This window comes from Dermacentor variabilis, chromosome 4, assembly GCF_050947875.1.
Source record: "Dermacentor variabilis isolate Ectoservices chromosome 4, ASM5094787v1, whole genome shotgun sequence".
In the NCBI taxonomy this organism is placed as follows: Eukaryota; Metazoa; Arthropoda; class Arachnida; order Ixodida; family Ixodidae; genus Dermacentor; species Dermacentor variabilis.
In genome coordinates, this window is record NC_134571.1 from 86,027,712 (window position 1) to 86,052,381 (window position 24,670).

General features: G+C 46.1%; 2 protein-coding genes across 7 annotated transcripts in view; one reads left to right on the plus strand and one right to left on the minus strand.

Annotated features, from left to right (window-relative positions):
• LOC142579471 (uncharacterized) overlaps positions 1 to 24,670 on the minus strand; it is a 91,573-nt gene that overhangs the window by 35,036 nt on the left and 31,867 nt on the right. For 4 of the 5 annotated variants that reach the window (XM_075689681.1, XM_075689683.1, XM_075689680.1 and 1 more), the window contains exons 14-18: positions 22,901 to 23,614; positions 21,379 to 21,600; positions 19,853 to 20,018; positions 17,998 to 18,109; positions 17,802 to 17,891 (exon numbers count right to left, since the gene is read on the minus strand). In XM_075689681.1, coding sequence (XP_075545796.1) covers positions 17,802 to 17,891; positions 17,998 to 18,109; positions 19,853 to 20,018; positions 21,379 to 21,600; positions 22,901 to 23,614 — 1,304 coding nt within the window. The remainder of the gene's footprint in view (positions 1 to 17,801; positions 17,892 to 17,997; positions 18,110 to 19,852; positions 20,019 to 21,378; positions 21,601 to 22,900; positions 23,615 to 24,670) is intronic. The other variant, XM_075689682.1, reaches the window with a different exon arrangement.
• Nipped-B (Nipped-B cohesin loading factor) lies at positions 6,205 to 14,596 on the plus strand. 2 transcript variants are annotated; one of them, XM_075689677.1, is made up of 3 exons: positions 6,205 to 6,384; positions 7,054 to 7,239; positions 7,623 to 14,596. In XM_075689677.1, exon 3 carries the CDS (start codon positions 7,667 to 7,669, stop codon positions 13,778 to 13,780), a length of 6,114 nt encoding a protein of 2,037 aa, XP_075545792.1. In that variant the 5' UTR covers positions 6,205 to 6,384; positions 7,054 to 7,239; positions 7,623 to 7,666; the 3' UTR covers positions 13,781 to 14,596. The 2 variants fall into 2 exon arrangements, with proteins under 2 accessions (XP_075545792.1, XP_075545793.1); XM_075689678.1 differs by lacking the exon at positions 6,205 to 6,384 and adding an exon at positions 6,444 to 6,477.

Sequence of the window (24,670 nt, forward strand, 5' to 3'; positions counted from 1 at the left end):
TCTGCTTGATTTTCGTAATCCAGTGCATTAATTCATATAACACAAACATGACCATATACCGTGCCTTTTTCTAATGTGCGTCTTACCGCTCCCTTTCCGTTCCAGTGAACTTGCCAGTATCTAGCATCAACATGTTTATAGACCAAACCGTAATGACGTTAGCCGGGCAGCGGGCGCGGGCGAGCGTCTCAGTGCGCGTTTTCTGCTACTCACCGAACATCTCGCAGTCCCGGCGCCGTAGCAGAAAATGTTGCTGCATACCCGAGTTGTAGCCGATGGCTGTCTGCCGGTTCTAAGTTTCGCCAGCCAAGCTTCACGCAGCTCCTTGCCCAGTGGCTACGTGTGAACAAGGCTGACACCGGGCTCCGTTGCCTGCGTCCGGCACTGCGGCACCGAGCAGTAGCCTACCATGCTGCACGCCTCCAAAGGCAGCCACTACCTATTATAGTACTTTCAGATGTTGTCAAGCAGACACCCAAGGCAGTAAAGCCTCCCCACTTAATCAGAACCGCGGCGCAGGTGAGACTTTAAACTTTCGTTTTCAGCTCGCTTCGGCGCTTCCGAAGCAGCCGACGCGGCCGCTGTGTCCACGTGATCCCTCATGTCACGTCACGCCGACGGTGGCGCTAGCTTTTCCAGTGGTGGAGCTCGCCGCCAATAACAATTCGAAGCGGTTATCTTCCTGAACAGGTCAATTCGGGTTCAGACTTTTCGACCATGGAGGATGTTTTCGACATTTAGCTGCGGCTTCGCGCGCTCGTATTGCGGGGTCTGACTTGCGTCTACGACATTTCTCTTCGACTTCACGTTGCATATCCTCAGCAGAAGAATGAGTCGTATAGTGTTCTGTGTGTGGTACGGATGATTTCAATGAATGTATGCACAGTTCGTTTCACTTTGCTGAGCGCTTAATTGTAGCCTCAGCCTTACGGGGGTACGAGCCATTGGATTTCTTGCTACGGTGGGAGGTGACTGGCGATACCCTGACGGGCCAAAAAACGCTCGTACAGCAAGTTCGTCGAGCATCCATGTCCAGTGGAGTCCTGGAATGAGGGCACCACATCCACTCGACCTCAAGAGCAACGACCTCGATGGTTGAAATAAATGTTTTCTCTCTCTCTCTCTTGTTTACTTACGGGGGTATGAGCCATTAAGAAGGGCACGCGTGGTTCCTTTTTTTTTCCCCTGTAACATTCGGACTAGACGCCGCGTTTCTGTGCGCTGTATGTGTGCTTTCAATGGATGCATGCACTGTACGCTTTGTTTAATTGCCGAGTGCTTGTAGCCTATAAAAAAATGAAGCTGGACAGGTCATGTAATGCGCCGGTTAGATAACCATTGGACCGTTGGGGTTAAGAATGGGTACCAAGAGAAGGGAAATGCAGTCGAGGACGGCAGAAGGCTATATAGTTGGAGCGATGAAATTAGGAAATTCGCGGGCGCTGTTCCTTTTTTTCCCCTGTAACGTTCGGTCTAGACACCGCATTTCTGTGCGCTGTATATGTGCTTTCAATGGATGCATGCACCATACGCTTCACTTTCTAATTGCTCAGCACTTGTAGCCTATAAAATAAAATGTAGCTGGGCAGGTCATGTTATGCGCCGGTTAGATAACCACCATTAGGTTTAAGAATGGGTACGATGAGAAGGGAAACGCAGTTGAGGACGGCAGATTACAGTTGGAGCGATGAAATTAGGAAATTCGCAGGTGCTATAGTTGGAATCGGATACTAGTCGGATACAACTTAAGTCTTATGAAACACCAGATCAAAAGGACTACTTCCCTCACACACACACACACATGCACACACACACATAGGTTGTGGGTTTGGATCTCACAGGCGGCAAGTTACCTTTTAGTCCACTTTAATTTCCCTTCCCCCCATTTTCTACATTTCAATTTCAACTACAGCTAATTTCCCCAATGCTTTCCTTGGCTTCATTGTCTATTGGCTTTGTATGGTCATTATTAACAAAAGATCAAGCCCCTTGGTTTTCCTTTTTCTCTCGTTCATATATACAGTCACACCCAGATATATCGAACCCACATATAATATGTTGTGTATAACGAACAGCTGTAAAATTCCCTTTAAAATTTTTATTTCATATATCGAACTTCTTTGTGATGCGCTGCAGAGTCGATACATCAGAGTCCAACTATATATATACAGGGTGTGTCGGCAACCATTTTCAAAATTTTAAAGGTTGCCTGTGGAAGATAGCTCAATTCTAGTTTATGAGCCGGTCTACTTGAAGCGGCACACACTACTTGTACAAAAATTGAAATGCAAAATCGACTAATTAACAAGAATTCACTAACTAACCTTTTAGCTAATTATCTTATGACTCATATTGCAATTTACAAATTCTAGCAGTGGACTTCGCAAGGCGGATCCACCTGGAACGAATTCTCAGGATGACACCAATTTTGAGATATAAATTCCCGAACTTTGCGGAGAAATGCATTGGCGTTCCAGTTACTTGTGTGCTTCTGTGCATGAAATGACGTTTTGTTAACAAATTAACTAGAACGCAAATGGATTTCTCCGCAAAGTTTGGGAATTTATATCTCGAAACTGGTGTCATCTTGAAAATTTGTTCCAAGTGGATCTGCCTTGTGAACTCTACGGTTAAAATTTGTAAATTGCAATGTGGGCCATAATGTAATTAGTTAAAAACTTTAGTGAATTTTTATTAATTGGTCAATTTTGGATCTCAATTTTTTTGTGCAAGTATTGCCCGCCACATCGAGTAGACCAACTCATGAACTAGAATTGAGCTATCTGCCACAGGTAACCTTTAAAGATTTTTGAAAGTGTTCGCTGAAACACCCTGTATATGCTAATTGTACAGGTCGCAAAATTTATATTACATACTTAAAGCAGAGAGAGGATTTTTCCACAGACTAGTGGAAGCGGTGATGGCGCATGTATAAAAATGGGCTCTGCTAAAACATTTGCTGTACTAACCCAATTGCTTTGATCAGAAACTATTTGACAAATTACAGATTGATAATTCAAAAGTACATTGCAGAATTTTACAAATGAAGACATATTCTGTTTACTGCTTGGCTTGAAAAGCATGGCTTCTATATAACTTTCTTAAAAGTGTTGTAAAGCTTTTAGAACTGTTAAACTGTTATAAAGCTAGATCTCATTTACTTCACGGTATCATACGTACAAGTTGCTGCGCTGAGGCTAAACACAAAGTGATTTTTCCAAGGAATGCATATATGACTGTACGTGTGCGTTAAAAAAAGCCCACATCGTCAGAATGAGTCCATGGGATCCTCTCTAAACACACACAAACACGCACACACGTATCGACTGCCTGTAGGAGCTTATTAAATGTACATATAATTGAGTGACGTCACTAAATTGCATTATACGGGCCGTTTTTCTATTCTTTTTTTGTTCTACTGTCAGTGCGCACATGCACGCCCACACTACACACCCGTGTTCGGCGATGAATTTCCAGGCCTAGATAGTCAAACCTTCTTGCGTCAAATTTTGGCCGAGGTATTCAAAAAAAGAGATGACTCGCATGCGGTCGAATAACGTGCCAAAATCTGTTCATTCAGGCTAATTACGTTCAACACTAAATCTCACGCAGAGCTGATCAACCAAGCAGGCCACGTTTCACAGCGTTTAGGGAACAAATACAAGATCGCACATCATCAGGCTCAGCGTGAGGTATATTTTATAAGCGAAGCCCGTCCATTCCACGTGTTCATCGACGCGATATATGGTGACGTGACGCAAATTAACTTTACCTACCGTTGGCGATATAATATGCATGGCAAGATATATCGGCGGAGGAAAGGGCACCTACGGTGAACTATATTATCGTATTCCGTTCCGCACAAGCCAGCAGGCCACATTCATTCATTCATTTATTGATCCTGTCAGCCTTTCTCAGGCTATTACAGGAGTGGAAAATCTAAGATTCACATTCTCAACAAGGTACATTTCACAACTATGATATCGACACAAAATACAAAGGAAAAATCAAACAGTAGATAAGAAAACGCATGCAAGTGCTGAGGCACAATTATTACAATGGTGTACTACGATCCAGGTAAGATTTCAGGCATTCTAAAAAGGCATCGAGGGAGTTAATATTTACAATGGAATCAGGCAGCATGTTCCATTCTTTAATAACACGAGGAAAAAAACTGTACTTAATACAATCGTTACAAGAACGAGGCACAGAGGTATGTACATGGAATGGCGATGTCTTGATGTCTCATTAGGGTGTATTGTAAAATATGGTGATGTGTTGATATTCAAGTGGCCATTAAAAGGTAAAGAAACTTCAGCCTATCTACCTTAGTGCAGTATTCCAGACTTTTAAGGTTTGCTAATTTACATAATTCGGTTGGTGAATCAGTTCGGCTATATTTATTGAAAATAAAACGGGAAGCAAGTTTCTGAACTTCCTCAATTTTTTATTTTTTAGACGCAGTGTAAGGATCCCAAACAATTTTGCCATATTCAATTACAGGTTTTACAAGGGTGTTACAAGTGAGTGTTTTTACATTGGGAGTTGCATTACGGATTTTGCGTCTTAGTGCCCAAATTGCTTTGCGTGCCTTGGAGCATACATTATCTAAGTGTGTATTCCAGTATAGGTGAGAAGTGAAGGTTAAGCCGAGATACTTATGCTGGTGGACTCTATTAACTGGTTTACCTGCAATGGAGTAAGGGTATATCATTATATTTTTCTTTCTAGTAACAGACATAATTACGGATTTGTCAGAGTTAAGCACCATCTGCCACTTAGCGCACCAATGTTCTATTGCATGCAGATTAGCGTTCAGTTCTTGATCAGTTGGGGTCCTAATTGTTTTGTATATGACACAGTCATCAGCGAAAAGTCTGATTGGGACCGTGATAGCTTTTGGGAGGTCATTTATGAAAACCAAAAATAAAGGGGGGCCTAAGACACTTCCCTGTGGAACACCTGAAACCACAGGGGAAGAAGACTATTGAAAACCTTCGAGGTGTACAAACTGTTCACGGGAGGTGAGGTAAGAATAAAACCAGTGTATTATTTTGGAGTTCTTGAATATAGCATTAATCTTTAGCAGCAACTTTGGATGGGATACCTTATCGAATGCTTTTGAAAAGTCCAAGAATAATATGTCAGTTTGGCCACGGCTGTTTATTCCCTAGGAAAGACCGTGAGCGGTTTCTATGAGCTGGCTATTTCTAGAAAGGCTTTTCGGAAACCATGTTGAGAAGGATGAAGTATGTTATTATTTTCAAGATATTCCATAAGGTGTTTAAATACAATATGCTCAAGCAACTTAGAACATGTACAAAGGAGATAAATTGGTCGGAAATTATTGACAACCGATGAAGAACCACTCTTATCGACCGGAATAACTTTGGCATATTTCCAAGCGGACGGGAAAGAACTCGAGGTAATAGATATTTGAAAAATTTTTGTGAGGTATCTGGCAACCCACTCTGCATATCTAAGCAGGAATTCATTGGAGATTCCATCAGGGCCTGGGCTTTTCTTTAAGACAATAAACAATAAATAAAGACATTAAATAAAGAAAAGAAATGAGAGCTGAGGAAGATGCATGCGGACACCACCATACGCGGGTCGAGACACGATAGACACCACATCGTTTGGCAATTAGGTTTAGCTATTGCCCCGGACCAAATTGACTTTTTCGGAGAGCACGGCAATGGAGTTTGCGGGAGCTGGTACCAGCTGCAGGTATACGTCGGTTCACATGTCTCGCATTGTTAATTAGAGCGCAGCAGGCGCAGCGTGTCTAAATCGCTTCCCGGCGGTGCCGCACGTACGCGATTATCGCTAGACTTCTGTTGAGGAAGGCCTGCTGCTTCCGCAGCATGTTACACGGGCGTCAACACTTGTGGTGCACTGGCTCAACAACGTCGACGGGCTTTTTTTTTTTTTTTTTTCTCCTTCTTTCCTCTCCTTTCGTTCCATAGCGTAGCTGAAGAGCAGAGGCACAACGGCACACACAGCAAGCAGACAACGCAATCAACAAAAACATAACGGGTTTCTTGCCTACCCTCGAAGCGGCGTGCTACAAAATTATTTTCATGACGCAACGTAAACCGTTCGCTCGACGCAGTTACATTATCAGTGCACATTGTTTAAAAAGAAAGTGTCGATCGTGAGCATACGATTCATGTGATCGGTCCGCGTTTTTTGGTGCACTAAAATCCTGGGTTGAGAATGTCTTCCTGTTTTGTCGTAATGGCGGACAATGATCCGTTTTGAGAGTGTATTCGAAAAAGAAAATCGCAGTCGTCTTGTAAAGGGTTACGATGCTTCGTTCGGAGGAGCAGTAGTAAGAAAAAAAATAATTTCACCATGACTAACTCGCACGGTGTGGTACAGGTAAGCCAGTCCCTTCGCTGTCCCGATCATATGACATGAATTGGAGGTTACCCGCTTCTGCTCTGGTTGGCAACCACTTTAGGCCTAAAGAGCGTACGTAAACATTTATCCCGTGGAGTTTGCCTTGTTTTCTAGTTATTCACTATGCGGAAAAACATCGCTCTGAACGAGAATCGCTTTTGCAGTTAGAGCGTTGCGCCGCGGTTGTTGGTAACATGCATGGAGGCTAACCTTCGCGCACCGATGTTCGCTTGCGTCTAAGCCTAATACGGCGCTGTGTATACGGAAACATCGGAGAGATTGGACGTCGCGCTGCATGAAACGTTGTAGTGCGCGTTTACTCAGCGCTGCTATCGCTTGTTCTATGTGTCACCTCGACACGTCTTAGCTCGGAAGCAGTGGATATAAGCTCCTCCTCGTTGTTCTCGACTGCTAATAACCGGAGATACGCTGACGGATACACGGATCACGCACGGAGCTAGCGTCAGTTTGGCTGACCTGCTGCTGTTTTGCGAAGCGCGCCGTCACCTCGCGTAAGCATGTTCGCAGAAGGGTCTCGAGTGACTACATTCTTGTCAAGTAATGACACCTTCCCATTATCAGTATACGAGAACATGGCAAGTGTGAAGGGTGCTCGGAAAAACTGCCCGTCTTGACTGGCTCATACAGGCGGTGCTCACGTATTCCTGACTTGGGCGCCAATGTTAACAGCCCCGAGCGTCTGCAAGTGGCCCACAAACGTCGCGGCGAGTTCTGGCTTGCACCGTATCGACATAGGGTGGGAATGCTGAACGTCTCACCTGGATACCACCTGACGTAAATGGTGCTCCGTGCAACGACGGGTCATCAGTATCGGTAAGTTCAGCCGGTGAACAGGTAGAACACACGTTACCTTCACATCGTTGCAACCCTTGTTCGTTCCACTTTAGATTCTTTTCAATAGCTCCATTAATTGGACTTGCTTTTGACGTTTCTGCTTGCGAGGCAGTTTACCGGCTGTATAAGATTTTGCACTTATTAGCATGGTAAATAATGCCATTGATATTGAGTGTTCTGTGCGTGGCACATAGCATGCAGACTCATGGTTGCATACACACATAATTGTTGTTAGGATGGGACTTGTGTGAACTGCAAGGCAGTGATGTCAATAGTAGCCATTTGGCCAGGCATTGGGATTTCATCGCCAACATATCCTTGCATCAGTACTCTCTGTGAACGCATGCATTCTTGCCCCACAGGTGGCCGGAGGCCCGGGGCAAAGCGTGAGCCCCGGCCCAGCGGCATGATGAATGGCGAGGGCCCCAGCGTGCCCATCACTACGCTCGCTGGCATCCAGAGCATCACTGAGCTGCTCTTGGAGTTGCCCCTGCCATCTGCTCTGCCTGGAGCAGGCCCAGCCCGATCGCTGCTGCCAGCTGCTCAGGCTGAGGAAGCCCGACGGGCACTGGCCAGTGATGCCCGTCTCCTGCCCCCTCTGGTGGACGCCTTGGCCCAAGTCAGCGCCGACCATGTGGAACTCAAGGATGGTGGGGATGGTGCCTTGCCACCCCAGGGCTGCTCCCCACTTTTGCAACTGCTGGTGGCACGAGGACTGTTCAAGGGGCCACCGCCCTGGCAGCAGCAGCAGCCGGGCTACAGCCCTGCTCAGCTGTGCTCACCTGCCGAAGGTCTGGATGGGAGCCCAGGCTTCTTCCCACCCACCCCGTTCACACCGCACCCGCCACTGCATGACCACTCAGTGGCTGGCATCCTGGATGGGACACCTTTCTCGCCCCAAGTGCCCAAGCAGCCACCAAGCCAAAACTTCTACTCCAACGGAAACTGTGTGACCCCGTGTGACAAGCGGACAGAGTCTCCTGTGGTGCACACCACGGTGCAGCAGCAGCAGCAGCCGCCGCCGCTGCCACCGCCGCCGCCGCAGCAGTGCCCTGTGCCGCCAGTGCCAGTGTGCCCTGTGCCTGTGCCATGTGCTGGTGGTAGTGGCAGTGCTAGTGCGGGTGGTAGTGTGGGAGTGCAAAATGCCGTGCCACCCTCGCCTGTGTGTCCACCTGTGGAACGTGCAAACAGTGTTCCTGTTGTGAGCCCACCCGGACATGAGGTGTCTAAGGAGCCTCCGAAAGAGTGTGTGGTCAACAATGTTGAAAGTAGTAGACCCAAAGCTACCCGAAGGTCTGCACAAGCTTCACCGGCCAAGCAGAGTGTGCAGGAAGCCACACCAAAGACTGCACATGCATCAAACAGAAGCAAGGTTGTGAGAAACTCTGTGCGCGAGAACAGCCGAATTCAGTCATCCGATGATGACGATGACGGCTCACATGTTGTGGCTCGAAAGCGACCTGCACGGAAGCAGAGGGAGAGCATTGATGGCAAGACAGCGAAAGGAAATGATCGACGCAATTGCCACCGACCATTGCCAACCAAGGAGACGTCGAGCATGGACATGTACGCCAGTTCTTTGAGTGAGCGAGTGAAGAACAGGCGCAGGACCCACCAAAAGGCCAAGTATGCCGAGTCTCCAGTGCAGTCGCACCACAGTGAGAGTGAGCACTCCGCATTTGAACCTGACGAAGAGCCAAGTCGAGTTGCTCCACAACCTCAGCCTGTTCGGGAAAAACCGAAGGTAAAGCCCAAGAAGATCAGAAAGGAACCTGTCCCTGCACCACTTTCTGCAGAGGAGCTAATGGAGAGCAATACGTATCAACGCTTCTCACGCACTGTTGAAGCCATCTTTGACTCAATGGAAGATCTCGACTTGACCCAAGAGTTGGATGATGAGGTTGAATGCCCTCCAGAAGCACTAGTGTCCGCTTCATCTTTGCGTCAGCTGTGCAATGAAGCAGCCAAGCTAAAAATTTTGCAAGCTACAAACCAAGTGCCACCAGAGCGACTTGTCCGCTTGCTTTCTATACTGGAACGGAATGTAGTGGATGGTGCTAAGCTATGTCCTGTGGACCAGGACCAGGAAGAAGAGGATGACGAAGGCCGCCTTTATGCTGAGCTGACCATGGAACGCATTACACGATCTGCAGATGCTTCCTTAACTGCCCTGTACATAATGACTTCAGCCAGCATGCCTAAGCGGGTCTTTTTGGAGGATTTGATCGAGCGCATTGTCGTCTTTGCTAAGTTTCAAATTCAAAACACCATCTACCCATTGTTCGACCCAGTTTACAGGGTGGACACTCGTGGAAAGGAAGGCTGCAATGCGAGGCAGAAGCGGGCCCATGCTGCCCAGAAAGTGAAAGATCGTTCCGTGGTCCAGCTTTACAACAAGCTTCATGAATTGGTGGGGCTGCTCGCAGAACTGTTGGGCTTGCAGACGTTGACCGACACCTTGATCCTCCAGGTGTCCACATTGGGTGTTGGTCCATTTTTCGTTGAAGGTGTCAGTGAGCTTCAGCTGCATGCTCTGCGCTTGGTAACCACAATTTTCGCTCATTATGAGAAGCACCGGCAGCTCATTTTAGAGGACATCTTGGCTTCCATCGCACGCCTGCCCACAAGCAAGCGAAGCTTGCGCAACTATCGCCTAAACTCTGAAGAGTACATACAGATGCTGACGGCCCTTGTTCTTCAGCTGATCCACAGTGTTGTCAGACTTCCAGAAGGATCTCCTGCGCCAAGAGACTTGGCAGAATCCAGTAAAGACAAAACAGCAGAGGGGAAAGACAAAACGACAGCCGTAGATGCAGATGTCTTGATTGTAACGTCTTATGACGCAGCTGTCCACACTGCTGCCAATTTTCTGTCTGTGTTTCTACGTAAATGTGGCACGAAAAATGAGGATATGGACTATAGGCCAGTGTTTGAGAATTTTGTCCAGGACCTGTTGACCACAGTGAACAAGCCTGAGTGGCCTGCATCAGAGCTGATCTTAAGCCTTCTGGGGCGACTGCTTGTTCAGAACTTCAGCAACAAATCGCTGGACATGTCGCTGCGTGTAGCCTCACTTGACTACCTCGGAGTGGTTGCTGCTCGACTGCGTAAAGATGCTGTGAACAGCCAGATAAAGAAGGAAACTGTGAAGGACATTCTCCGTCAGATTGAGGAGGATGAGGAAGAGGATTTGCCTCTGACAAGCCTTTCCAAAGGTGCACGGCCAATGGATGAGACTCAGCTGTTGCAGAGGGCCCTCCTTCACTACCTTGATGCCAACCTTGACAGTGACCCGTCACTGCAGTTCTCAAGACGCTTCTATGTGGCACAGTGGTATAGGGATGCTATGGCTGAGGCTAAAGCTGAGAAGAATCATGGTGATGAAGAAAAAGAAAGCACTAAGTCGCCAAGCAAAGCCAATAGCCGTACAAGCAGAGGCAAGGCAAGCAGGCGAAATTGTGAGCCAGAGGATGATGATGAAGAAGATGAAAAGAAGCCCACCGTGCGAAATGAAGAGCAGCAAGCCAAGCTTGTTGCCATGGTGGAAGAGCGGAAAAAGTTTCTTCTGCACTTGGCAAAGCCTCAGGACTCTGGTAGTGGCCTAAAATCTGAGCAAGGCACATTGGACTATGCCACTGCAGAGCTCATCTCGCGTTTTTTGGCATCCCGACGGCCGTTCTCGCAGAGTTTTGATGTGTACCTTACTCAGATTCTGCGAGTACTCAGTGAATCTGCAGTTGCTGTGCGTACCAAAGCCATGAAGTGTCTCACACTTGTGGTTGAGGCAGATCCATCGATTCTGGGCCGGCCAGACATGCGCCAAGGGGTGCATGGGCGCCTCCTTGATCATTCAACAAGTGTCCGTGAAGCAGCTGTGGACTTGGTTGGGAAGTTCATCCTGGTACGACCAGAGCTGACGCACAAGTACTATGACATGCTAACAGAACGGATTTTAGACACAGGTGTAAGTGTGCGTAAACGAGTCATCAAAATCCTCAAGGATGTGTGCCTTGAACAGCCAGAGTTTGAGAAAATTCCAGAAATATGTGTGAAGATCATTGGTCGTGTCAATGACGAGGAGGGCATCAAGAAGCTAGTTGGAGAAGTGTTCCAGAGCATGTGGTTTACACCTCAGAATAGCGAAGAGAGGCTTCTACAAAAGGTGCGCCACATCACTCATGTTGTAGTTGCTTGTCGTGAGATGGGACTTGACTTGTTTGAACAACTGCTCAGTGGCCTCCTGAAGGACCGCGAAGATGGGCAACGCCGAGGTGTATTGGAGTCGTGCCGGCAGATTGTGGACTGCCTGGTGGAACGGCTACTACGACTTGAAGAGGGTGCTGAATCGTCACAGCACTTGGTAGCCTGTCTTGGTACCTTATATTTGTTCAGCCGCATTCAACCGCAGCTCCTAGTACGCCATGCACACACCATCCAGCCATACCTAAGTATGCGTGTATCAGGGCCGCAGGACTATCAAGTGCTGCAGCATGTCACTCGTTGTCTCGAGCTGGTGGTGCCTCTGATGGAGCACCCAAGCGAATCATTTCTAGCACAAATTGAAGAAGACCTAGCCAAACAGCTTATTCGCAATGCCATGGCCATCCTTCCAGCCAGTGTAAGCTGCCTCAGTGCGGTAGTGAACCGTGTGACACACAACTACCCATTGGTGCGTGATATGTTTCACAAGTTTTTTATGCTGTTGTGTTTGGTGCGGCGGCAGCATCGGGCCGGTCGCAACTACTGTCGCCCGAGTCTCCAACGTTGTGTCTACACACTGGGCCTGCTGTGCCGGCACTTTGACTTTGAACACTTAGAGCCTGCACCAGACAGCACTGCAGAGTCTGTCACTGCTGAAGATGCTGACCAACCTCTAAAGCATAGGGTCTTCGCAGCCATGATGTACTTCACAGAACATGAAGATGAGGATATTCGGCAGCGTGCACTGACAGGCATTGGCTTCATGCTTGTGCGCCAGTATGATTTGATGCTAGGGCCCGAAATCAAGGAGCTGTACAAGCACCTGCTGGCCAGTCCCCTGGCATCTGCGGCAGCAAGGGTGCAAGTGCTCAAGAACCTGACAGCTTATCTGATGGAAGAAGAAGCCAAGATGATTCGTAGAGATGCAGAGTGGAGCAAGCTATCCAAAGGGGAGAACTTGAAGGAGATGGGTGATGTGTCCTCTGGAATGGCCAGCACAGTTGTGCAGGTCTACCTTAAGGATATCCTGGCAGCAGCTGCTCACCCAGACCAGGTCGTCCGTCGTGCTGCATTACAAGTGTTGCAGCTCGTGTTGGGGCAGGGCCTAGTGCACCCTGTGCAGATGGTCCCACACCTTGCCTGCCTCGGCTCCGATGATGATAAGCTGCTGCGTACCAAGGCCGACCAGTTGCTGCAAGACTTGGAGAAGAAATACCCGGGCTTCGTTCAGATGAAAGCCCTTGCAGGCATGCGCCTCTCGTTTGAAATGCACCGAACTTCCCAGCTGGGCTCTCTCGTACGTGGGTACCGATGCCCAGATGCCCCCGTCAGCCGCAACGGCTTCCTCTACTCCGTGCTTCGATCAACCAGGCAGAGCAGACGTGCCTTCTTGCTGGCTCTGCTTAAGCTCTTTGACGAACAGGCAAGGGTGCCTCTGGCAGAGCTGCTTTATGTGGCTGACAATATTGTGTACTTCCCATATCAAGTGCAGGATGAGCCACTGTTTGTCATGCATCACATTGATGTCTTGCTGTCCGTGTCAGGCTCTAACCTGTTGCAAAGCTTTCGTGAAGCATTGTTGCCTCGCGAGGGAGCCACTCGGACGGAAGATGAAGACGAGGAAGATGATGACCTGGATGCTCTCATAGCAAGGCTGCCAAGAGATTTGGAACCTCTCCAGGAAAGCATGCAAGCAGCACAAGGCTGCATCTTGCTTCTCTTTGTAAAGCAAACTCTAAAGGATACGTATGGTTTTACAGACAGCCGCATTCAGCAGTATTCTCCCAACGAAGCTGCCAAAACGTACGAGAAGGCCCTCAACCGGCGTTCGGGGGTTCGGTTCAATCCAGAGCCGACGGTGCAGTTTTTGAAATCTGGGGACGAAGAACAGACCACTGGAGAAGAGCTCTGCCGCCGCTACCTCGATTTCAAGCAGCTGATGCTGACCATCGACCCAGACGACGATGATGATGACCAGGATGCGGGACAGCCCCGACCTGCAGCAGCTGTTGCAGCCACTGCACCCTCTTCAACCACAGAAAACGGTGCTGCTCCAAATGCTGCTAGCACCACAACGGCTACGGCCACCCCCACCACGACAGCGCTGCCCACAGTCGCCGTGGCCACTTCAGTGCCACGGCAACGGTTGTCAGCGGCTGCCGTGACCCATCGTGGCCGGCCTCCAGGTCGGACTTCTAAAGGTGCTGCTGCAGTGAGTGACAAGGCAAAGAAAAAGCCTCGCAAAAAGCGGAAGCGGGTTATCTGCTCCGACGGGTCGAGTGACAATGAGGACAGTGATCCGTCTTTCTGTGGTGATTGACTGTGTGCACGTGGTGGCTGTACCGGACTGGTATACGTGCTTTTGTAAAATGGGGCCTTGTACAGTTTTTGGGAAGGGTCGTGAAGTATATTTTGTAGGGTGCAAACAATGGCAGAGGCGGGAGACTAAAAAGACAATTGCTCTCGTCATTCTCTCCGGTGCATTGTTTTTCTCCGCGGGACCATCACCACATGCCGCGATCTCTCCTCTCATCTGCGTCCTTGCCTCGGGTGGTGTCTGCAGCAGTCGGTCTTGCTCTCCTAACTTATTTATTGTAGACAGTCATTTCAAGTTTTACTTTCATGTGGCGTCTGGCTGTTGAGCCCTCACAGGCCAAGTTGCTTGCACACTCTCACCTCCTGATCTGTACATTGGCAACTCATCCTCCACTGTCATCTGCAAAGGCGACCGTGTACATAGGACGTGTGTGTCTCCCTTGCTTCCTTAATTCGCGTCCCACATTCTTTTGTAGAGCATCAAAAGCTAACATGTTTGCAAACAAAATATCATGTACAGGTTTACAAAGGTGATGAAAGCAACCATCTTTTCAGCAGTTCACCTAGTTCATTTCTTGTCTCATATTCAGTTCAGTATTGAAAAAGCTGTTCTTACTGCTAAGGAGCTTGTTATAAATATTTCTAAAATGAAACGCCCACACTGGCTTCAACAAAATGCAGACAACTGGAGTTTCGTTAAGGTAATTTAGACTGCAGCTTTCCTTGTTTTTTCCCATTTAAAAGAAAGTTGACTTATTTATATTTTTTTTTCTATGTATATGACTTCATGTCTACCATTAAAAAGGCACTATTTGACATACATGGTGGCATCTGTCTTTTCTTAACCGAGAAATAATGAACTGCAGTGATGCGCAAGCGCTGTTAAACACCAAAGGCATTTTCACATGAAAGATTCAAAGATTCGAGGGTCCTCCTTGTGGACAGTAGCTGTAAATGCCGTGCAGCATCTGAATTATTTTCTGATTGAGTGGTGCAATGTATTGCAGTGATGAGGGCTGCTTTGCCAACAACTGCACGCAACTATGATCACCATAGTCTGTCAAGTTTACTAATACAGGCAAGGAGCTCGTTCAGGGAGGGACAAGTAAACATTTATATAAAGCATGTAATCCCATGCAGTATCGTGCTGTATCCTGCCCAGTAGTGAGTAGTTGCCCTACTCAATTTGGTGGTGTCACAGCAAATGCTACTACAGTCGACCCTGACATAACCAATGAAATTGACGCAATTATCTGGAAAGCCAAATACAAGATGTGGCAGAAAATGGCAAAACACACAGCCCGAATCCCAAATCAAACGCATGCTCGCTTTCTGTGTGTCCAAAGTAGAAAACTTTCATAGAAATAACATTAAAGTTCCTACAAAGAAAAATCTAATGTGTACCTGATTTGGTAGCAAGAAAAATGGGCAAGTGTGTAATATGTGTTGCACAACGATGACCAGTTTCATAAACAGATTTGCTGCAGTACATTACGCGGTAAAACAAACGCCACAAAGGCGGTTTTTGTTTCGTATTGCACCCGCACAGGCAATTTCTGGCCTAACTCTTTAGAAAGAAAAAAAAGTGCATTAGAATAGGATAAATACTTTAATCAAACATTGTCAGCTACAGTTGCTTGAAAAATCTTTCTAGATATGGCTGGCCAAGTTCAAAATATTTGGCAAAGGCCAATTTTAGGATCGAAATAATGAAAGTTTAGGCCTGTAGAAACGCACGAGCATCAGCCAGGACCTTTGGTCGGGATTGAATTAACTGGAGTAGGATTAACAGGAGTGTAGTGTATTTGTCTTAATGGCACGAGAAGTGACCAGTGTTTGTGCCAGAACACTTAAACTGCCTTTTGTTGTTTTGCAAATTTGTCTGCTCCAAAGGATCTGTGAAGAGGGTTCTGCTAAGTTGTGCAGGCCAAAAACCCCTTAGGCCAGAGCAGAACACTGTTTAATGTCATGGGGTTGCTACCAGTTATTACACATCAGCTGCCTTGCATCAGCATACCTGTCTGGTTGCATGCAACTGCTAACCTATTCCATAAATTTATTACACAAAAAGGATGCAGGTTCTACAAGACAGCCAAACTTCAATATGAAGAACATGGATATAACAAAGTGAATTACGTTTTCTTGCTGGCGTTAGCAACGAATATGTGCTTTATTATAACAAAGGTATTTTCATGTTGGGTGAGACTTTGTTGTAACAAGGTTTGATTGTATTTTATTAACTGCAGCCAGCACAAACCAGACAATATTTTTTTAAGGTTCCACATGTAGTGGTAGGTTTCCATTGCAATTGCGCTCAAGTAAACAGGTATGCTACTCAGCAAAGGCTGCTGTGCTGCTAAACCACAACTTGCCACTACTACCAAGCATGCCAATCCAGGACAAACAGCAGTGGATATGAAGAAAGGAGCATATATTTTGCCGCATGGCTCTTGTGCAGCTGGTGCAAAATGGCCAATAGCTTGCCGACTTGGCCCATTGCATCTTGGTGGGGAAAGAACTGAGCCAGTGTGAGGACATGTCCACGTGTTTGTCCCCTTTGCCTCTATGGCAGGCCACCCTGCGCAGTGTTGGAACTGCACTTGCCAAGCACCCTACGCCTGAAGTTTTCCTGTCGCCGCCTCTGCTTTGCCTGCTGCTTTTCAGAGCGAGGCATGGTGAATGTGATGCACTGCAACAGTTAGTGTGACATGGGTTCATTGCATGGAGCTTCCCCCTCAGATCCAAATACGCATGAAGCGCAGAAACTCTCGGCTGGCAGCAACTCCACAAATTTATAGGGAAAAAAAGTTAAATCTTGGCAACTCGATTTGCGTCCTCAATTTTATTACAGAATAACGAAGGAAATTGGACAAATGGAAGCATCAAGTTTGAAACTACCAAGGGGCAAAAAAATAAGCTGCCACACCCTCCTGTCTCGAAACGTGCCATGGCTTGGTCGAGTCCGGCATAAAATAATGCCAAATACCAATGCACCTAGGGAAACACTGAGCATTTTGGGTGTGATCACGTCACGCGTTATCTTGTGCAGGACTCGACCAAGCCAAGTTGTGGCTTCAAGCTAAAGCACATTTCTGAATACAGGGGTAAGGCACCTAATCGTATAGCAATCATTTGTGATTAAGACATGCAAAACAAAGTACTGACGCTATGTAAGCATTCAGTAAACCCTGTTCATGTTATACTTGTCTGCTTAGGTGCTATAATAAAAGCAGTTACTAAATTGCAATACAGTATCTAACTTCGTGCAGATTTCAGAATTTCTGCGGTTGGAGAATGATTTTAATGAAACACTGAAACGCTCAAATTCGCTACCAACAACCACTAAAAGTGAATTGTTTTAAATGCAACACATTTATTAAAACTGGCTCGGAGTTTGCCTAGTGAGAGAGTTTTTGCAATTTACATGCATTTGAATAGGGAAATCAGAGTTGGCCCCAAGCTAAAGCTTCTTCATACAATTACTAAACATGGGAAAGCACCAAGTAAAGTGTAGGGGAAGTGAAATGCTTGATTACAGCAGGAAATTATAAGCACCAAATAAAGCGTAGGGGAAGTGAAATGTTTGATTATAGCAGGAAATTATAATCACAACATTGTACTTTTTCATGCGTCCCTCTGTTCACTCATTAGATCATGCACATCATTTTGGCAGGAGGTGGGCTGGAAAGGTTAGATAAGCATAAGGAAGATAAAAAGCTTTCCAGCACAGAAAAGCAGCATGCATAGCAGTATTGACATCAGTTTGCCTCTGTAAGGGAGGTACAAATGCAAGTGATAGGGGTGATTGTGTACACCTGTGTACTCAAGGAAAGAAATACTACTGCTAACGATCTCAATTTTCTTGTCGCATACATGCAATGCTTCCGCCACAGAGAATGAAAATTTTACGCTCGTATTTGAGTTCAGAAAGGCAAAATTACATTCCAAATTGCCTTATTTGGGGACCCTGGCATTAAAAGACATTAAAACGGCGCAAGAATAAGCTTATGTGCAATGATGCTCACTTGCTCATCCAGATAGTTTATCAGGCTCTTAGAAGATATCCTGATATTGGCTTGCTTGAGATTTAGACGAAGCATTTGGAAGTCAATAGGCTGAAAATAGGCAAGAACACATCCACGATTGCATGTAACAAATTTTTGAAGAAAGATATGCCAAAATCAATTTCTTGTTGCAAGCGGTTGTGTGGACCATGCTCACCTCGTACATTAAGATGCTCTCTGACAGTTCTGTATTCCTCTCAAAGAAGCGTCTCAGCTGTTCTTTGATATCACTGTCACTACCACTGGAGCTCCCATCTTCACCACTGCTCCTTGCAAGTTAAAAAGAGCCAAAAGCAAGGATTTGTAAATTAACTTTGATTTCTACTGCAGTAGTGGTAAACTTGGTTGACACCTGAAATGCCCGAAAGCCTCGTTCCTCAGCTAAAAGTAAATACAGCCATGTAAAGGAATCTGCTATTGCAGCCTAACAAAAGGTACCGACACCGAGATTAGTGCATAAACACTTGCAATACCAGTACTAGCGAGAAATTTGCAGCACGAAAGTGATACGTACCTGGTTTAAGCTTTTAGAAGGAAACAAATGTAATAGCTGCTGGCACAGGTGCTTTGCTATCAAGATGGTGAGCCTCTTCGATTATCCATCCTTGACAGTCCTGGACTGTCTGAGATGCTGCATATGGAATGCTCATTGCCCGAAAGTGCTGCTTCAGGCAGTCCGGGACTGTCGGGTACGGATAATTGAAGATGCCCAGTATACCTCTGGTATTGCACGGACAGGTATGGTTATGAAGCGATTGTGACAGGCGTCAACTTTGACAAACCGATGACTAAGAAATGACCGATTGACAGATTCACTAATTGACTGGTTAGACAGACTGATAGGGTTATAGTGTGCCGTACCAACAATAAAAATGTGTGCTGGTGTCACTACACAAGAACAGCAAAACCTGAAGAAAGGATATAATGCCAACGTGCATCATTAATTACTGACCTATACTTATTGAATGCTTTGGGGAATGTGTAATTGCCCTTTTGGAAACACTCCTTAACTTGACGTTCCTCATTGATCTCTGAAGATCTGGGACTTTACAGGCCTCTAAACTGAAGTACTGTAGTCGCTGTGAATTGGTAATATTCCTTGGCAATTGTTGGGCTATGCTTCAACAGGCACTTTCAACCCACACGGGATTCCTTTGTAGCTTTGTGCTACATTCAGGTGGACGACAATGCTCCCTTTCACGACACTTCCTCCACCTTGCAAAATAGCGCAGAACTGATTTGCCACTGCGCTAGTACATTGCTAGTATATTGACATTCTTATGTCATGGCGCCAAGCAAAATTTGCTAACACCGCAGCAATAAGAGTCTGTATAAGGACATTGCTCATATAAAGTGCTGTGCACATTTGTTTTGGCTGTGCTCATGTGAGGCAGCTGCAGCAATTGCAAGTCAATGTATCATGACAATTCTACCTCATGGGCGCCAAAACCAGCTCGCAGAAACAAGAATTTTCGTAAATTATTTAGGACATTCCAATGCTTGCCATTACTGTTTGGGGGAGGAGTTTCTTTTTCTAAGAATGTGAATCTGACTGGTTCCTATGCCATTTCCAAATGTGCTGCTACAGTGTGGCATTGGTTCTACTTAACACACACATAAGTGCTTACAGTGGGGCATCAGTCATGCAACAGTGCAGTGCTTGTGAGGTGTTCGAACTCTCCAGTAAGGGGAACACGTGCTATTGCACAGACTTCATTTCACTGGCCTCGGACAAGTTTGGTTAGACTATCTATCTGTGACAACATGGTATTGTTTCATGGTGCAGAGTTTATCCCCTCCATGGATCAGCAAGTTTTGAGGTGCACTGGGTGATGTCACTGTAATGCATGTGAAAGTGAGTAGCCATGCATAATGCATCACAAGCAATGTAAACAAATATATTTTATTATTCCTACAAGCAGGTCCTTAACAATATGCAAGTAACACTATTATATAATTCATACAAACATGTCACAAAAAGTTTGACTGCCCTGGACAGCCTTTAAGGTTACCTTGACGACACACTGTAGTGGGAGGGTTCTTCGTTAACACTGGCACTCCCGGAGAATTGCTCAGGTCGGCCACTTCTCAACAGCTGTTCGCTTCTATAGTTTCTATCATCACCTGTACTCATACCCTGCCTTGGGAACGTGATCCTTACGGGTGTTTCAGGAACCACTGCGAAAGATAATTGAAGAAAAAGTGCATTTATGTGCTGATACCTACTTTAACCCTTTAAGGACGACACATATAGGTACCCAGAAAAAGAATGTTGATTTTCTATCTCATTGTGCAAAACATATCAAGAATAAGCAAACTCAACAAAAAGAAAAAATATTTTTGCAGACATTTTTTTCAGCAATAGGGGCAGAACCCCTGGCAAGAACCTGGAAGTGTGCTTCACCCCAAGCCCCTAGGGCTTCGCTTTCAATTTGTATGGACAGGTCTCATCATATGTGAACCATAGGTGTACATTTTATTTGCTTTACATCACATGTGTGACAAAACTGCAGCTGGATATATGCATTGGCCTGTCTCCTCTGATCTTGCTTTCAAAAGACAGTGAGTCGCATGCCAAATTACTTCTTTCTCGTCCAGTGTTCCCGTTCTAAACCAACAAATGATGCTTGCTGCCTGTCATTCAGTGTTGGTCGAAGCCATTTAGCCAGAAACTTCGTACTCAGTATTGAAACTCGACAAGAAAAAAAATATTTTTCTGGCATGTTGCCTGTAGGCAACACTCATCAATAAAGGGTTTAGCAGGAAGCCGCAGTTGAAGCATTCTCAAGTAAATGCCTATGACACAAAGGAGTGTTCTCATTTGGCAATCAGTGCACTGGATTCAACAGAATTCATTGAGCATAAAATCTAAAATGTGGAACTTAAGTTTCACTGACTGTTGAGAGCAGGTTTTTAGGTTCTCAACTTTTTATATGATTTGCCAAAATTCATGCTATTCATTCCAAAGAATGCACTGGTATATTTGAGCAATCTGTCACACAATAGCAGAACATAGTCTAACTTTATTAGTGGCACACCTACTAAAGTTTAAGGCTTAGATTACTTTTTTTTCACTTTGTATGGATAAGCGTGTCCCTGCTCACCATGAGCCAAGATGCAGGATTCGCAAACACAACCCATCTTTTTTTGTTTCTTGAGTGTGTTCTACTGAGTGACTTCAGTTTCTAAAGGCCAGACACTAAAAGGAGCATCACAACGTATGAGTAACACTTGTGAGAAATGCTGGCAGGAGTGATGTTAACTACATTACCTTACTATGAGCGATCTCAAGCCACACTGAGTCTTGTGCCCATCTCGCAAGTCATGCAGCTGTCCTCCACACTCTGTTTGGCACTTCGTGAATGTGGAAATACACTGGTTAAAAGAAAGAGCTATATCATTCAGTTATTGGTCATAGGAGGATTTGCACAATTACTCATGATTAGAGATTGGATGCGCAATGTTCTAAAAATAAAAAAGTATGAACTGCTCACGTCGGTATTCTTTTAAGATCTCTAATGCAGCAGAAATTACGTACACGGGTGAGTCTCGTCGTATATGCGGCTGAGTACGTTCACAGCTTGTTTCCGTGGCAACTTGCGCACACCAAATCGCTGAAGCTGGTCTCGCAGCTCCGGGGTGTGCATGGCTCTATAGTCCGGCTGAGGCGTCACTGGTGTGAAGGCATGGCTCGATGCTCCAGGATATCGAGTGATGGACCCAGGCATGTGTTCCAGACCAGCGGGTGTTACTCCATTATCTGCACACATGAATTGCCCAGAAGAGAGGCGACAAACAAAAGTGCAGGGTGAGTGACACATTGCACTCACTAGTCTTGGAGCAATCTTACCGCATTTACTCACATAATGAATGCATTTGCGTAGCAAATTCACAACTATAATTAGCCGCTTAAATTTGCCATAAATGTTGTTAAGTTATGCCAAATAAATGATATTGTAATACTATAAAACTCAGAACTACAGTCGCCGACCGTTCAATCAGACACTGATAATCCGGACATGCTCAGTAATTCGGACAGCTTCGTGGCACCGCCAATGGCCCCCATAGACTTAATGCATAAAGACGACCGATATTTCGGACAGCTGCCAGCTCTACATTCGATTATCTGGACTCAATCCGTGGCTGCAGTGTATGCCAACTCTGCCGCTATTATCTCCTCTGGCAACCTTGACGAGACATCAAGTATGGCCTCAGAGATTACACGCTATAAGGTAATCCCTGAGGCCTTGCCTTGGTCGCTGCTCTACTCCTCTGAGATTTAACTGCAACTGCCGACCTTGGAGGCTTTGCCTGAATTGTGAGATCGCATCAACATCGCGATCATCACATTCTTTTCCGGTACCCCCGCGCATGGCCCACTATTGGCGTTCTGTTTGTTGAGTCTGCCACGCTGTGCTTGTTTGTTTAGTTTGCGTTCCAGACAGCGCTCTGCTGGCTCCGAGAAGTCTTTCTCGTGAAGTAATGGTGCCCTCGCAGTCTGAATGAGCTCGACTCTGCAAGTGAAGAGGCTGAACTATTGCTTACCACAATGAGCTCAAATGCGGAAATCATTGATGACCTGCTAGGATACGGTGTGCCGATTCCTGCCGCCGTTAGATTTGAAGACTTTGCAGCCGTCGACAGAGCAGTTTCGTCGTGTGCCAAACTGAACAATGACAAAATGATTGAGCAAGTTCTCCCACCGTCAAACAACGACTCTGACTCGGATGCTGATGTGCCATGTGCTCTAGAGCCTTCCACATGCGCAGCTGACTCCAGTCCTTGCAGTCCTTGCATCAGCGAAACTAAAAACTGGCAGAAATACAGGTGGACTTGGTTCCACGCAAGCGGAAGTTAAAAAAAAAAAAGAAATTGTGGTATTTTACATGCCAAAAACACTTTCTGATTATGAGGCATGCCGTAGTGGGGGACTCCGGAAATTTTAAGCACATGGGGTTCTTTAATGTGCACCTGAATCTAAGTACACAGGTGTCTTCGCAAAGGCTAAAATTTGAATTGGAAAGACAGAAGGAAACTGGCGACCAAGTAGATGGCCTTACCTCCCTGCTCCTCGAAAAAGAAGGAGTCGAGCATCTCCTGAGGAACCTCTTCGGCGTTGGGCACCTTGGCAGCAGCAGGCAATTGGCTGTCCCATCTCGAAGCAGAGGATGCACGGCGCTCAGGAGGAGCTGGGTCCTGCTGTGCACCATCATCAAAGCCATCCCAGACGCAGTCCCACACGTCATCCGTGTCTTTGCACTTCTCTCCACTTCCTTGCGAGTCATCCTGCGCCATGGGCTCATCCTCCCTGCTGTCCTGCTTTGCCTCCTGCCGCGAGGGCACCCTTCCTTGGTCTTCTATGTCCTCTTCTGCATCTGTGCTGTTGCCAATGCTTGCAGCCGAATCATTGGATTCGCCGAAGAGCTCCTCTGAGCTGCTGTCGCTGTCATCATGGGCTGAAGCCATGCCATCCTCGAGGTGGTCCATCTCCTCACCCCCGAAGTCATCATGATGGTCCTCGATGTGGTGGTGGCTCTCACTGCGGTCTGTCCACGCATGCTCATCTTCAGATTGAATAGGGCTAGTGAGGGCAGGTGCAGAGAAAGGAGTTCCCGGCCGTCGATGAACCTGCTGTGGGGTCTCCGTGTTGCTCTGCTCTAGCGAAGACCTCGATGTCAGCTGGGTTGTCTGTTCCAGACTTGCCTGAGCTGGTGGCAGCACCTTCAGCAGTGTCTCACTGGAGTGCTCTCTTGAGTTCTTGCAGTAATCAGCACCTTGGAAAAGTTTTTGAGAAGCCACGCATGCATAACAGTGTAGGAAACCAAAGAAATGCCGATAGTGCTCATGTTTCCATTCTTTAAATGCATGTAATTTCTTAGAGGGCCTTTAGGTTTATTGTGAAATAAATAAACTTCCTCAAGTAATGCATAGAAAACAAAATACACACAGAAGAATTCCAGCTAACAACTATCATATTCACAAAAATATAACATGGCAGCAAATATAATGGAAGGAAAGACTTGCAAACAGTTGGGCCTCTAACATTCAGTATCGTGCAAATATTGAGGGACACCAAAAATATGCAGCATTCTTCTCCCCCCAGTTTTCTGAAAAGTGTTTGAACTTAACAGAAAAGCAGCACTCCATGCAAAAAGCCCTGGTCAGTTGTTCTCGCAATACATGTTTTTATTATGCTTTAAATTCAATATTGTATCTCTGTCAATTACCAAATCTATTTTGAACATGGGCTTTTATTTAAACATTTTAGCTATTAACCTGGCTGCAGAGTGAAATTTGATGTCCCATATTTCCTTATATTGCTTCCAACCATTTTCAAATGACTTCAATTTAATTTTACACAAATAAAGGGAAAATAAAGCAGCCAAAAAGTTACTCATGCAATAATTCTTATCTTGCCAGTTGGAGGGTTAACAGGTAACAGACATGACTAATTAGAACAGGCAAGTTAAAGTGCTTCTGCAGAAAAGTCACCCCACCACAACAAACAAGTGTTGTCTTTTACCAGTCAATGCACCAACACTATGTTGTTTTGTTAAATGGACGAATATTGAGTTGGTGATGTCAGTACATCAGCTCAGTGCTACTTACATAAGACCCTTCTATGCTCACAGCTACCAGCCGACACTGCATACTGCACTGCAAATGCTACATTGACTACAGGATCGCTAGTGACTGACCAATGGAACATCTACGGTGCAGTAGTCTTCATCACTTTAACTGTTGCTCACTCAGCTTGCTTTACTGCATGTGCTGAAGTGATAGCACTCGGGTGAAACTCTTCTCCAAAATTTTTGCCTCTATTGTGACTT

Excerpts from the sequence above, each read along its gene's own strand:
- Nipped-B (XM_075689677.1), top strand. The coding sequence starts at position 7,667 with ATGATGAATGGCGAGGGCCCCAGCGTGCCCATCACTACGCTCGCTGGC.